This window comes from Phyllostomus hastatus, unplaced genomic scaffold (genome assembly GCF_019186645.2).
Source record: "Phyllostomus hastatus isolate PE091 unplaced genomic scaffold, TTU_PhHast_1.1 phas_scaffold_182, whole genome shotgun sequence".
In the NCBI taxonomy this organism is placed as follows: Eukaryota; Metazoa; Chordata; class Mammalia; order Chiroptera; family Phyllostomidae; genus Phyllostomus; species Phyllostomus hastatus.
Genome location: NW_025334013.1, coordinates 19,718,575 through 19,731,456, shown reverse-complemented (window position 1 = coordinate 19,731,456; position 12,882 = coordinate 19,718,575). Strand labels below are relative to the sequence as shown.

At 54.7% G+C, this 12,882-nt stretch overlaps 1 protein-coding gene across 4 annotated transcripts in view; it reads left to right on the top strand.

Moving 5' to 3' along the window:
• Positions 1 to 631: 631 nt before the first annotated feature.
• Positions 632 to 12,882, top strand: part of NKAIN1 (sodium/potassium transporting ATPase interacting 1) — a 42,610-nt gene continuing 30,359 nt past the window's right edge. Inside the window, exon 1 of one of the 4 annotated variants that reach the window (XM_045859181.1) lies at positions 632 to 1,014. In XM_045859181.1, the coding sequence (XP_045715137.1) occupies positions 961 to 1,014 (54 nt within the window). In that variant the 5' untranslated portion in view covers positions 632 to 960. Of the gene's footprint in view, positions 1,015 to 1,431; positions 1,485 to 5,120; positions 5,209 to 12,882 lie in introns of those variants that run through there. The other 3 variants (XM_045859183.1, XM_045859182.1, XM_045859184.1) reach the window with 3 other exon arrangements.

The window sequence follows — 12,882 nt, the reverse complement described above, 5'->3', positions numbered from 1 at the left end:
ATCCCGGGACTCCCAGGATGTGCATGCAGTCCGGGCTCAAGAAATGCTAGTAGAAGAGGAGAAGGAAGGAAGACAATGTCACCAGGCACCCGGGAGGGAAGCTGGGATGCGGAGCAGCGGGTCCGGGAACTGGAGTGGAAGTGGAGGGCCAGGGTTTGAACACTAAGTCCTGAGAGACGGGATGGACAGTTTGGTGCCGGAGCAAGCACACTCGGGAGGCCGGGCAAGGGGCTGAGCGCTTTGTTCACGTAAATGCATTTCGTCTTCGTGGCAACCCTGAAGCAGACGTGATTATTCCTACTTTGTTTAAGAACACTGAAGCCCAGAGAGGTGACGCGATTTGCCCAAGGTCACACCGAGTGAGCAAGCAGGGAAGTTCGGGTTTGACCGAAGGCTATCAGCCTCCAAGCCTGTACTCTTCCCACTTCACTCCCGGCCGCATCCCCTCAACTCTCCACTTCCCTACCCCTTCCTACCTCCCTTCCACACCCGAGGCCGCCCCGCCCCACCTCTCCCCTCCCACCCTCCCTCCTACCCTCCCTCTCGGTGGTGGCGGCGGCAGCGGCGGAGCCACGTGGTGGGGCCGGGAAGCGGCGGCCGCGGAGCGCCCGGGCGGCTGCCCCAGCTGGGCAGTGCTGCTCTGCGCCGCGCTGCGCTCGGTGCCTTCGCTCCGCGCTCCGCGCTCCGCGCCAGCCGCCCCGGGGCAGGAGGCGCGCCGAGCTGCCGGCCGGTCAGACAAAGAAGGCGCGGATCGGCAGAGCCAGCGCGCGGGTGGAAGGACCATGGACTCAGAGCGCAGGCGGCCCGCCTCAGCCCTGAGGACCCGGCGCTCCCGGGCCCGGCCCTAGGCGCCCGGCCCCGCCGCCCGCGGCGCCCAGAGGGAAGAACGCGGAGCCCGCGCGGTGCGGAGGACGAGCTAGAGGGGCGCCGCGGCGGACGGCCTGCGCGGCCCCTGGAGCCATGGGCAAGTGCAGCGGGCGCTGCACGCTTGTCGCCTTCTGCTGCCTGCAGCTGGTGAGCGCCGCGCTCCCGGGCGGCCGGAGCAGGGTGGGGCGCGGTGGGGCGGGGTCCCAGGGCGTGCGGGTTGGGTGCTGTGTCCCTGTGTGTGTGTGTGTGTCTGGTGAGAGTGCGGGGTAGGGTGGGGGGGTGTCTAGAGTCAAGGAATGGACGGGCGGAGCCTGCTCCTGCTGGCCGTGCAGTCTCTTTGTGTGCGCTTCTCGCCCGGCGCTCCCCAGTCCTGGAGTGCGCCCTGTGCGCGAGTCCCCGGCCCGCCTTGCGCCTGGGGCTCCACGCATCTGGCCCACACTGTACCAGGGCCCTCCTGCTGGGAGGTGCGCTGTGGGACTGTGGCTGGTTGGGGCGGGGTGTGTGCCCCGGGGCTGGTTTATGGATCCGCTGAGATCCCCGCCGTTTGTTTTCCTCTAGATCACTCGTTTGCGTGGGTCTCCCTTCCTCTGGGTTTCTGCCGCTTGGTCTCCGCCCCTGTGAGTGTTTCTCACAAAAGTCTCTGCCCCTGTGTGTGTCTCTCTCGGGTTTCTCTTCGGCTTGTCTCTAGGTCTCTGACCGTTTCTGGTCCATGTTCACCCGTCTGTGCTGGGATCTTGGGATACTAGACTCCAGGAACCGTTCACTCCTTTGTGCTGTTTCTGCCTCCCTTCACCCTCCTGATTGGGCAGGCCGGGGAATGGAGAGCCACCTCCCTGGAAAGGGTCACAAGGAGCTGCCGGGTACTGAGCCAGTCTGACAGACCCGGGTGCTAGACTGTCCTCCTGCTCTGGCTGTGGCCACTGCGGCCGAGGGCGTTCCATCAGTGGTCAGTTCCACCGGAGCACCCCGGGTGAGGGCAGGCAGAGCAGCTCCGCTGCCTGGGCTGGCGCTGATGGCCGTGGGGATACTGGGGTGCTCTGGGGAGGACGGAAGCATCTGAGGACACTAGCCTAACCCCGGCCTAGGGAACTCAGGCTCTTGTCTCAGGGAAGCCAGGGGAGTGAATTCAGAAGCTGAACGGGACCAACTGCCCTTCAACTCAGTCTCTGGCAGGTGGATTTGGGAAGGTGGTTAAGGAGAGGTCAGGGTCACCTGCCTTCCCTACAGCCGAGGCTCGACCACAAGAGGTTTTTGAAGCTGTGTGCTCCTCTAGGCAGAGATGCATGGGGACCTCCTTGGGCAAAGCTCTCGAGTCTGAGTGTGAGTTGTGCCTGCCTCCGTGATCTGAGTCTCCACTTTCCCTGCACCGTTGCCCCTGCTCCACCATAGGTGTCTACAGTAACACAGAGTGAAGCTGTGAGCCTGGGTGTGCAGACCTCCCCATTCATCTTGCCTCTCCCCTCTTGGGGACACCAGCCCCAAACCTGCCGTCCGCAGACCTGCCCTCTTGGGCAGCGGTAGAAACAGCCCAGCCTAGATGATTGTAGCCCTGCTCCCAGCTGTGGGACGCAGGTCGGTGACTCCCCCTCCCTGGGCTGCCTTGGTCCGCCTCTCTGTAAATTGCTCATCCTTGAGGGTTACAGAGGAGATTAATTAAGATCATGTAGAATGGAAACTCCAGAAGGGTAGAAATGATCTGTTTTGTTCCCTGCTAAATCCCCAGCAGCTGGAACAGTGCCTGGCACTCCATTAATATTTGTAAAATAAATGAATGAATCAGTTATTTTGGCAACTCCTGGCTCACGGCAGAAACGCCCTTCTTTATGTACTACTTTGAGGAACATAAAATGCCAAGAAGTGCTGAAACAGAGGATCCTTTTTTTTCTGTGTTCATTTTTAAATTTTCAACTGGGACTTTCTTTTATTAGAAAAGTAATATACACATGTCGTAAAAGTGAACAAATCCATAAGTAAATCGAACAGAGCAGAAGATAAAGCTAAGTTTCCCTCTGTGCCCAGTTCCATGCCCCAAAGGTAAGCATCCTTAATAGCTTGCTCCATGCTCCTTCTGTTACTGATAATAACAAGAGGTAGCTTTAGGGAGCACTTACTAGGTGCTGGGTACCCTTGTAAGCACTTTTCCTTGTAAATCCTCATGGTGCCCCTATAAAGTGATTTGCCCAAAGTTCTACAGTTAGGAGCCAGGCTTTCCAGCCAGGCAGCTGACCAGCATCCTCTGTTGCCTTCTTAATTATAAAGCAAGTAGCTCTGGCCCTGATTAAGTCAGGGGTCCCAGGGGACATGCTTGCTACTCTCTGTAGAGAAATGAAGGTGGCAGGTGGAGGCAACCTCCCTGCCTCCATAGCTCTCACCAGCTAAGTAAACCCACCCTTCCATATTGAGGGTTCGCCAGCACAAGGGGTTCTGGACTTAGATGTGACCTGGCTGGGACTCTGAATCTCCTACGTCTTGGCTGGGTGGCTTTGGACAGCTTGTGAAGGTTCCAGGAGATACCTTGGGGAAGGGCTCGAAAGAGGGACTTGAAAATTGGCCTCTTGGCTCCGTTGCTCTGTGTGGGCTGATTGCAGAGTGGGTCCCTTCCGTGGTCAGCCCCAGGAGCCTCTGCTACCTGGCAGCTTCCGTCATGTGCTCCCGGATGCTGGAATTCACCAGCCTGACGTCATCCCAGGGAGAAGGGAGCCTATTTTGTCATCCAGTGGAAAGGAACTGAGAAGGAAGAAGCTGTTGGTTTCTTGACTGAAAACTTTATAAAAGGAGCTATGTCATTTTTCTTTTTTAAATAGGGTTTGATCATTACAGTAAAACTGACCAGTTCTAAACATTCTTCTGCCACTGGGGCAGACTTGTTCTGGGGGAGGGAGCAGGGTGTGTGGGCGTACTGGAGAGTAGGAGAAGCAGATGGGGACCGTCCCATTCAGGTGAACTAGTATCGGGACAAGGCCCCAGAGTCTGACAAGTCAGACCTGGGTCTGAGTCCTGACTGTCACTTTCTAGCCCTGGGGTCCTGGGCAAGTTGCTTACCCTCACTGAGCCACAGTTTTGTCCTCTGTTAAAGGGAGATAATGTTCCCAGTTCTTAGGGTTGTGTGGATTAAATGCTTCTCATGAACTTAGCAGTGTGCCAGGCACAGAACGAGATTCAGTGAACAGTAGCATCTTAACCGTGTCATACCATGGAATGCTCTCCTGGAGGTGCGGCCCACGCACCCGGGGGCCCCTGGCACTCTTCCTTCGGGGTGCACAGCAAGTCCTGGGCCCCGAGCTGAGAGGTAGGAGGCCTGGAGTTCAAGCCTGGTTCTGCCACTGACATCCTGTGAACTTGGGCAATTCTTCTCCTCACTGCAAGCCTCGGTTTTTCCATTTGTGAAATGGGAAGAACCATTAGTCTATGCCGCCAGGGTCCTGCCAGCTCTGCCCACCTGGGACTCAGGGGTGAGATCTGGGCTGGCCTGGAGGTTCCATTCTGTAGACTCTCTTGGGTCCCCCGCTTCCCTGGCTTCTACTTGATGTATGATCTTGACATTATCAATGCTATTCACACCCTGATTTTTATGTGTTCCCCTTTGCCTTCTCCTGTCCAGACCCTGCCCTTCTTTCCTCGTCCACCTCCTTCCTGAAACCTCACAGGCCTCTCTATTCTTCCCGTAAGAGGATGCACCGAGGAGATTTACCCAAGGGAGTCATCATCAATTTCTTCATCATTGCCATTATTACTCCTATTTCTGGAGTCCTGTGCTAAGCACTTTATATGCATTACCTCATTTAACCAAATGAGCTTACATATATAAAGTGCTTGGCAGAGCGCCTGGGACATGTTCAACACTCACTCAGTGTGAGCTGTTTTACTGTTTTTATCCTTCTTATATTTTATTCCACACAATGGGAGAAATGTTATTCTCCCCCTTTTCAGGGGACGAAATTGAGGCTCAGAGGGGCAGTGAGCTTTGCCCAGGACCACTGAGCAGAACCAGGAGGCGGGCACCCTTCTGTCTGCACAGAGCCACCCTCTCCGCCCTGTGCCACTCTGCGGCTCTCATTTAAGCAGTGTGTGACCTTAGACGAGTCTGTTCGTTGCTTCAAGCCTCAGTTTCCTCATCTGAAAATGGAAATTATACAGTTTCAATAGGTTCGTGCATATGCCCGGCACCGGGAGCTGGTGAGTGCTCAGCAATATATCACTGCCATGATTGTTCTTGTCCCAGCTCTCTGTGACCTTGGACGTGTGCATTCACTCCTCTGGACCCCAGTGTCTTCCTCTGCCAACGAGAGTTCTCCCTACCTCTCAGCTGCAAAAAGGGCTTAGCCAGGTGCCATATACATAGTGAGTACCCAGAAAAATGTCGGTTTTCATTCTCTTCCCTCCTGGAATACTCTTTGCTTTCTGGAAGGTGGTGGGTGAGGGGGAAAATATGTAGCTTCCTGCCGAGCTGCGAGTAATGGTGTGAAACGTGGTCAACCTGATTGATGTCGTTATTAGCCACAGTGATGGCGAAGACTGGAGGGAGACAGCTCCTGTGGGGGCCCTCCCGCTCTGAAGCAGCTGCGCCTGCAAGCTCATGGCTTTCTGGGGAGCGGCTGGCTCTGCTGTGGGTGCTTCAGGCTTCAGAGCCAGGGGCATGAAATTGTCCGGGCCACTGACCCCTTTAGACAGGTGTGGGCTGGGGTGGTCAACTCCCTTTTGCAGATGAACAGACTGAGGCCAAACAGCTCTCAAGACCCTTGGGTTGTTGGCAGAGCAGGAAGGAATGGAGAAGGGGGCCTCTGGGGCATGGGGTGATGGCCCTGGTTCTCCGTTGTGGGGGTGGGTGGGTGATTTTGAGATAAGCTCCCCATAAATGGCAGCTGCTGTGAAAGTTGGCACAGGGGTTAGGAGCAATACCTCTCAGGTCAGACCACCATCGCCGCCTTGATTTGTGACTTCCAGAAAGTCCCTTACCCTCTCTGAGCCTCTGCCTCTCTCCGATAAAGTGGTCAGAACAGCAGCCCCTACCCCATGGCAGTTTGGGGGGTTCCATGGGACAGTGCCCGAGGAACACAGTGCCTGGCCGAGGGGATATACTGCTGGTGGCTAGCTCCTATTTGCCTTGAGGTTTGGACAAGTCACTTCTGTCCCCATGTCTGTGTGGATTAGGGATTTAGTGATCAGTCATGCCCATAAGCTCTTCATGTGTTAATTTCTTTTTTAAAAAACATGTTATTTATTTATTTTTAGAGGGAAAGGAAAGAAGGGTGAAAGAGAGGGAGAGAAACACCGATCAGTTGCCTCCTGCACACCCCCAACCAGGGACCGGGCCTGCAACCCAGGCATGTGCCCTGACTGGGAATCGAACCAGTGACCTTTCAGTTTGCCGGATGACGCCCAACCCACTGAGCTACAACAGTCAGGGCAAGTCTTAGTTTCTTTATATGGAAAATGTATGGTTCAGTGGGAAATAATAATAACAAAAACAACAGTAACAATAAACAACTTTTTTGGTTTGGTGTCTTCTAGGAGCTAGGCATTGTGGTAAGCATTTTGCATACTTGTCCCTTGTTACTGTCTGGCTTATTCATGGCCACATATATGGTAAGGACAGAATGGGGATTCAAACCTAGATCTAGGGCTCCTAGCTTCGACCTTGCATGGCCCATTGCTCCCCCTGGAAGGTGGTGGGCATGCGGGATGTGGAAGCCAGTGGAGAAATCTAAATCCTTCCTCAGCCACTAGGGGTTGTTACTAGATGCCAGATATTCTGAGTTGCTTGTTCAAACGTTCCACCAACCCCCCACAACCATACCCATTTCTACTCATCCCAAAGCCTGTGTTGGGTTTAAGGAAACTGTGATGCAGGTTGAGAAAAAGTTACCCAGGGCCCTGGCTGGTGTAGCTCAGTGGATAGAGTGCCAGCCTGCAAACCAAAGGGTCACTGGTTGGACTCCCAGTCTAGGGCACATGCCTGGGTTGCGGGCCAGGTCCCCAGTAGGTGTGTGCAAGAGGTGACCACACATTGATGCTTCTCTGCCTCTCTCCCTCCCTTCCCCTCTGTCTAAATAAATAAAATCTTAAAAAAAAAAGAAAGAGAAAAAGTTACCCAGGGAAGAAATTAACCTGTATTGAAGACTTATCAGCCTTCGTGGATATGGTTTTTATACCTATTCACTGATGGGCATACTGAGGCTCAGAAGAAGGAAGTCACTTGTTACCAAGGAAACAAGATACAGTGTAGGTAGGCCTCAGATGAGTGACCAAGGGGTAAGGACTTGAGCAGCTGTGCAATCTGAACCAAGCTGCAATCATTGAAGTCTCTTCTTTCCTCTAGTTTCAGGGAGGGGTGAGTGCTGGAGAGCAGGCTGAGAGCAGAGATGTGTTTGCGTTTTTTTTTCAAAGCTGGTTCCAGGCCACAGGGAGTGGAGCCGCCTTAGCCCTGGGAATCCCAGTGCCACTGCCGTTGGCCTCCCTCCTCCATCTGGAAAGGCAGGGGGACGGTGATTCGGAGACTGAGGGAGAGTCTCAGGCAGCAGGCAAGTCTCCCTGAGACGCATGCTTCCACCAGCAAACACCGAGGTTTCAGGAGGTCTGCTCTGTAGTTGCAGGTTTTAACGGGTTGCCATGGCCTCCTGACCCCTGCCGCTCAAAGCGGCTGGAGAATCCTGGGGCAGGGAGGTTGACGAGGAAGAACTTGGGCTTTGGCATCAGGCTGGGGTTTGAGTTCCATCTCTGCCTCTTTGTAGCCGGGTGACCTCAGGCAGGACACTTAACCTCTCTGAGCTTCCACCTGCGTTTCTCTAAATCAGGATAATAATCATCTGCCTCAAAGAGTTGTAGGAAGCTCCTCTGAGGTAAGATATGCTGAGTATGCCCTGGCCGATACAAGTTGCGGGTTCCATCCCTGATCAGGTTACATATAAGAATCAACTAATGAACGCATAAATAAGTGGAACAACAAATCGATATTTCTTTCTCTTTAAAAAAATATATATGCTGAATAGGAGCTCATAAAAGGTTTATACTCTTGAATGTCCTGGAAATTAGAAAGCAGGTTCTATGAATCTGAATACTGTGAGGGTAGGAAATGGGACATGGTGGCCTGGTGACCTTGGCCTTGACTGCCCCTTGGTTTTCTCTTCCATAACATGAGGACTGTAGTGAGAGCAACCTGAGATAATGCAGGGAGGGCCCAGGCACAGAGCCCGGCGCTCACTCAGAGGGAATCAGAGAGAAAGGTTTGACCCCTGTGTTCCCCTCTGTAAAGGGAGAAGGTTGGCCTCCAGCTCTGAGTCATCGGTGAGTTCTGGCCTTCCCCATGGAGATCAGAGTGGCTGCCTCGCTGGCCTGTCCTGCTGCTGCTGCTGCGGGCAGCAGTGACCGGTGGGAGTACCAGGCTCTGGGGAGAGGAGGAGAGTCTGCCTTGGTTGGCCTGCTCCAGGCTTTGCATCTGGGTGTCAGGTTGTCAGAGACTCAGGTGACACCTTTCGTCTTTCTGTGTGAATGAGTGTTCACACTGGCCCCATCCCAAATGCCCACATGGTATGTTTGGTAGTAAAATAAAGTCTCAGGCCACAGAGCGCCTGGTCACCATAGGTGAGCTTCCCAAACTCCAGAAAAGGTACATACTTTTGGGTGAGAGAGTAAGAATTGCCACCAGCCATCCCTACTGGGTGTTGCATTCAGCAAATGTTGGTGAAGAACCCACAGAGTCCCGGACACAGTCCTAACTGCCGATTCACCTTAGGATATGCTGCAAGCCAAAAATCCCACGGTTCTCGTACCCACTTGCTGTGCAGCTTTGAGCTGGCTCCGCCTCTCTCTGAGTCTCATTTTCTCCAGTCTGTGACGCCGTGCCGTGGAGGAGAGAGTGTGACAGCGGTTTTCACACTGGCTACAGAGGCCCTGCAGTAGAGGACTGACGATCAGGTGGGGAGTCCCCTGTCCCCGGAAGTGGTGAAGAACTTGTATATGGGTCGGATGACCACTCAGACACATGATGGATCTCATGGATCCCTTGGAGCCTCCAGATGTGATTCTGAGTCCTGAGAGGACAGTGACAATAGCGTAAAATGGTATTTAGTATGAATAATTAAAATTGTGAGCATTTTTTGTGCTGTAACCAAGTGCCTTTGCCTTAAGCATGCTCCTACCCCCACCCCCACCCCCAAATCACAAAACCCGGCACAGTAAGTGGGGGAAATGGGGATCTATAGGCACTTTTCCCAGTGACTGCTCTGGCTGCCCTTTGACCTGGAAGGGAAGGCAGCCCTGGGGTTTTCAGGTTAGGGATAGTTCCAAGGCTCTTTTTTTTTTGGGAGGGGGGTAAATTCTGCAGCCCCAGCCTGAACCAGAGATGTGGGTTTTCAATTACACAATTAAATGCACAATTAGACATAATTACCAGTGCTCAGAGCCCGAGACTGCTCATAATAGGCGTGTAATCTACTGCAGCCTCTGTTTATACTACTCAGTGCGCTCCCTAATGATGCCAGGATGCCTTCACACTGCACTGTTGCCATGGAGATGAGCCCGCCACCACCATGCCTGGCTGACAAATGGTGTTCTGGTCCGGGTCTCTGGGTTGTTTCTGAGGCCTCTGCAGCCAGCCAGGTGGGCTGGGAAGGTGGGTCAGTCCTCCCTTCCTTCTGACACACCCCACTGGCTCGAGCCAGCCTCGGAGCTGCCAGGGAGGACAGGAGAGGGCAGCATCAGCCTCCCCCCACCTCCTGGAGTCCTCAAGCCTGGAGTAGGATGGCCCAGGTGCAGTGAAAGGTCTTGTGGTCATCGCGCCAGCTGAGGTCCGGACGGGCCTTGCATATAGCTGGTTGCCACATAGGCCTGGGTCTGCTGTGAACCGGCTCTGGGACCTTGGACAAGTCCTCACCCCTCTTGGGGGCTCTGTCTCTCCATATGTGAAACGAACTGCAGGGTCTCTGCATGTGGTGCCTCCTAGTAGAGGAGATTCGTTGAGCGCTTGCGGCACACCGCCTGCTGCTGTAAGGGCCTCACCTATGGTGGCTCACCCACCCTCACCACGCCCCTCTTTTGTAGAGGCGGAGCCTGGTGCTGCCGGCAGTCTGACTCGAGGCTGCCACTCGCACTATCTAACATAGGGCCTCACACATGTCATCTCGTATCCGCCTTGCAGCCGCCCCAGAGGTGGACCATTGTTCTGCCTGTGTCCTGGGTGAGGGCTCTGAGGCTCAGAGAACTGAGATCATTTGCTGAAAACCACACAGCAGTGCCGTGGCAGAACAGGTTCTGCTTAATGCCAAAGCCAAGATTCCTAACTTTGGTTTCTTAGTGGAAGTCAGGAAGGGGTAAACAGACTTCCTTCTATAAGCACATACCAAGGATGACCATTTTCCCACCTGGTCTGGCCACAGCTGCTGAGGAAGCAGAGAATCCTGAGGTCCCCCAGACCCAGCACACTGCTTTGACCTTGAAGAACTTCTGGTCTCATTCTAACTGCTCTGGGTGAACCTTCATAACATATAGTCTGTCATTCCCATTTAACAGATAAAGCAACTGAGGCTCAAGAAGCTCAAGGGCATTGCCCAGGGCCTCACAGCTGGCGAGTGGTGGAGCAGGCATCCTCGCCCAGAGCCCCTGCTCTCTCCTACCGGGTGTCCGCCAGCATGGAGATGTGGGTGCGCCCCCTGCCACTTCCCTAGAGCCCCCAGCTGCTTGGCTGGTTCTTAGAGAGAGAATGAGGCATCCGGATGAAAGGGCGATCAGAGGGTAAGGGGAACAGTGCCCACCTGGCCCTGCTCAGGGTTCTCTCCAGATGGATGATTCCCCACCGTCGACACCCTGACGTCTTGGTTTTCTGAGGGGGGCTGCCAGACACTACCACTGCCTCTGCTCTGTGCAGCCGGGAGAACTAGGAAATGCCCAAGGCCATGGTGTGAGTCAGTGGCAGAGTTGGGACTGGGACCCAGAACCAACTTAGGGCACTTGCTAGCTTCATTTTACACCCCCACCCATCCTTTGGAGAGAAAGGCTTGGGGACTGTGGTGTGCATGTTTGTGTTTCCGTGTATGTACTCAAAACTGCACACAGCTCCGTGCCTGGGCGTTTGTGGGGCAGACACCAGCACGTTGAGATTTGTGGATCAATAAACATCCCTTCCCACTTCCTCCCTCTTCATTTATTCATGAACTCTGAACTCCTTGGCTCCAGAGAAACTGCCTGGAAGAAAGCAATTAGAGCATAATTAGAATCACTTCTATTATCAACTCTCAGCAGGAGGGGAAGGGAGGCTGCTAGAGCATGGGGGTGGCCCCCGGAGTTCCCTCCAGTCCCAGCTCCAGCAGCTGCCCATTTAGCTTCTGATCACCCCCCTGGCGCTCAGCCTCCCTGAAGTCCTCGGCACCAGTCCACCTGCAGCAGGAAATGAGGACCTCATCCCCAGGGGTATCCAAGCGCTTGATAAGGCTAGGGAGGAGGGCTTTCTGCTCACATACTACCTTAGAGTAGATGACTTCTAAGTCCCTTCCGTGCTGAGCTTGGGTGCTCCCGGCCAGGGCCTGGGCTGGGCACTGCAGGAAAACTAAGAAGCTCATGGCTCCTGCTTTCTCGAAAACATCCCTGTGTGGGATTGCAGTGAGTGACGACTGCAATGACAACGGGAAATGTAAATTACCAGGAGGGAGCAGTTTACCAGACAGGACTCCATTCATGGCCAGGTGATTAGTGTAATAATAACAGTACCAGCAGTCCGTGTTTATGGACTGTTTCTGACCCCGTAGCCACTGCTCTTCCCCACCACGTGTCCCACCAGCTGAGAGAGGTCACCCAGGAGCCCTGTCGGTCCCTTCTCCCTGAGAAAGAGGAAGACAAAAGACGCAGGGAGGTGTCAGGCACTGTGTTTCTCACTTCAGGTGAATTTCCTCGATCGGGCAAGACCCCTGGGTGGTAGATACTAGTGTTTTCCCCGATGTACAGGTGAGGAATCAGGCTCAGGAAGTGGCAAAGCCCGTCCGAGGTTATGCAGTGTTGGTCCGGGACTCAAATCCAGGCCCCTTGGAGTCTAGAAGCCTCGTGCTTTGTGCTCCTCCAGGTTGGAGAGGGCACTCTGCTCTCTTTTGAGCTGCCGTTTGGGCCTGAGTCGTTCTGAGCTTCCTTGTTGGGCTGTTGAGTGTGGCCTGTGCGCCCGTCTCCTGGCGGCAGGTAACACATTGAATCCTCTTGTTCCTCCTTTGCTCACTGTGTCAGCTCAAGAGAGTGAGAGAGGCTCACCACTGATCTGGGCCACCGCCCCCAGACTGAAGTCAGTGCCCCCAGAACCAGCCTGGCAACGGAAAGGGAAGGCCTGGCAGCTGAGGGTCTCAGGCCCCTTGAGAGAAGGTCGCCATGGATACAGGAGCCCCTGCTGTAACCAAGGAGATAGCCCCCAGCCCTTAGGCTGTGACAAGGAAGGTGTGGCTTCATGATGGGAAGCTGCCTCCCCCGGGGGGGGGGGGGCCCAAATGGACAGAGGAGGGGGTGAAGGGCAAACACAGTCAGAGGGGGCTGTGGGACCAGTGGGGCTCCCTCTTGGGAGTGGGGACGGGTACCTGGGAACAACCAGGCTTCCTTCTTCTCTTACCCTGCCCCACCTGAGGGGACGGACGTTGCCATGATAACCAGTTCCCCTTCACTGACCCTTTGTAAGGAGCTGTCCTCTTTCTCCCAGTGACAGGTGGTTACCCTGGCAACAGGCCCTGTGCCCAGCAGGGGTCTCTGACTTCCCAGTGGCCTCTTCCCTCACTGCCACAGGCAGTAGCTCTGTCCAGTTGGAGGGAAAGTCCAAGCGGGGCCAGCTTTCAGCTGTGGGCCTTTACCAGCCCCTCCGGGGCGGCCCAGTGATCATGATCCAGTGTGGTCCTGATGTTCTGGCCTGACCCCCGCCCGGTTTATAGCCTGTCTATGGCTCCTCCTTGCCTTCAGGGGGAGGGCTACCTGGGGGTAGGGGTGGGATCTCACATTTGAGCGTGCATCAGAAGCAGCCAGAGGGCTTATTAAAATACATTTTTGGGTCTTGCC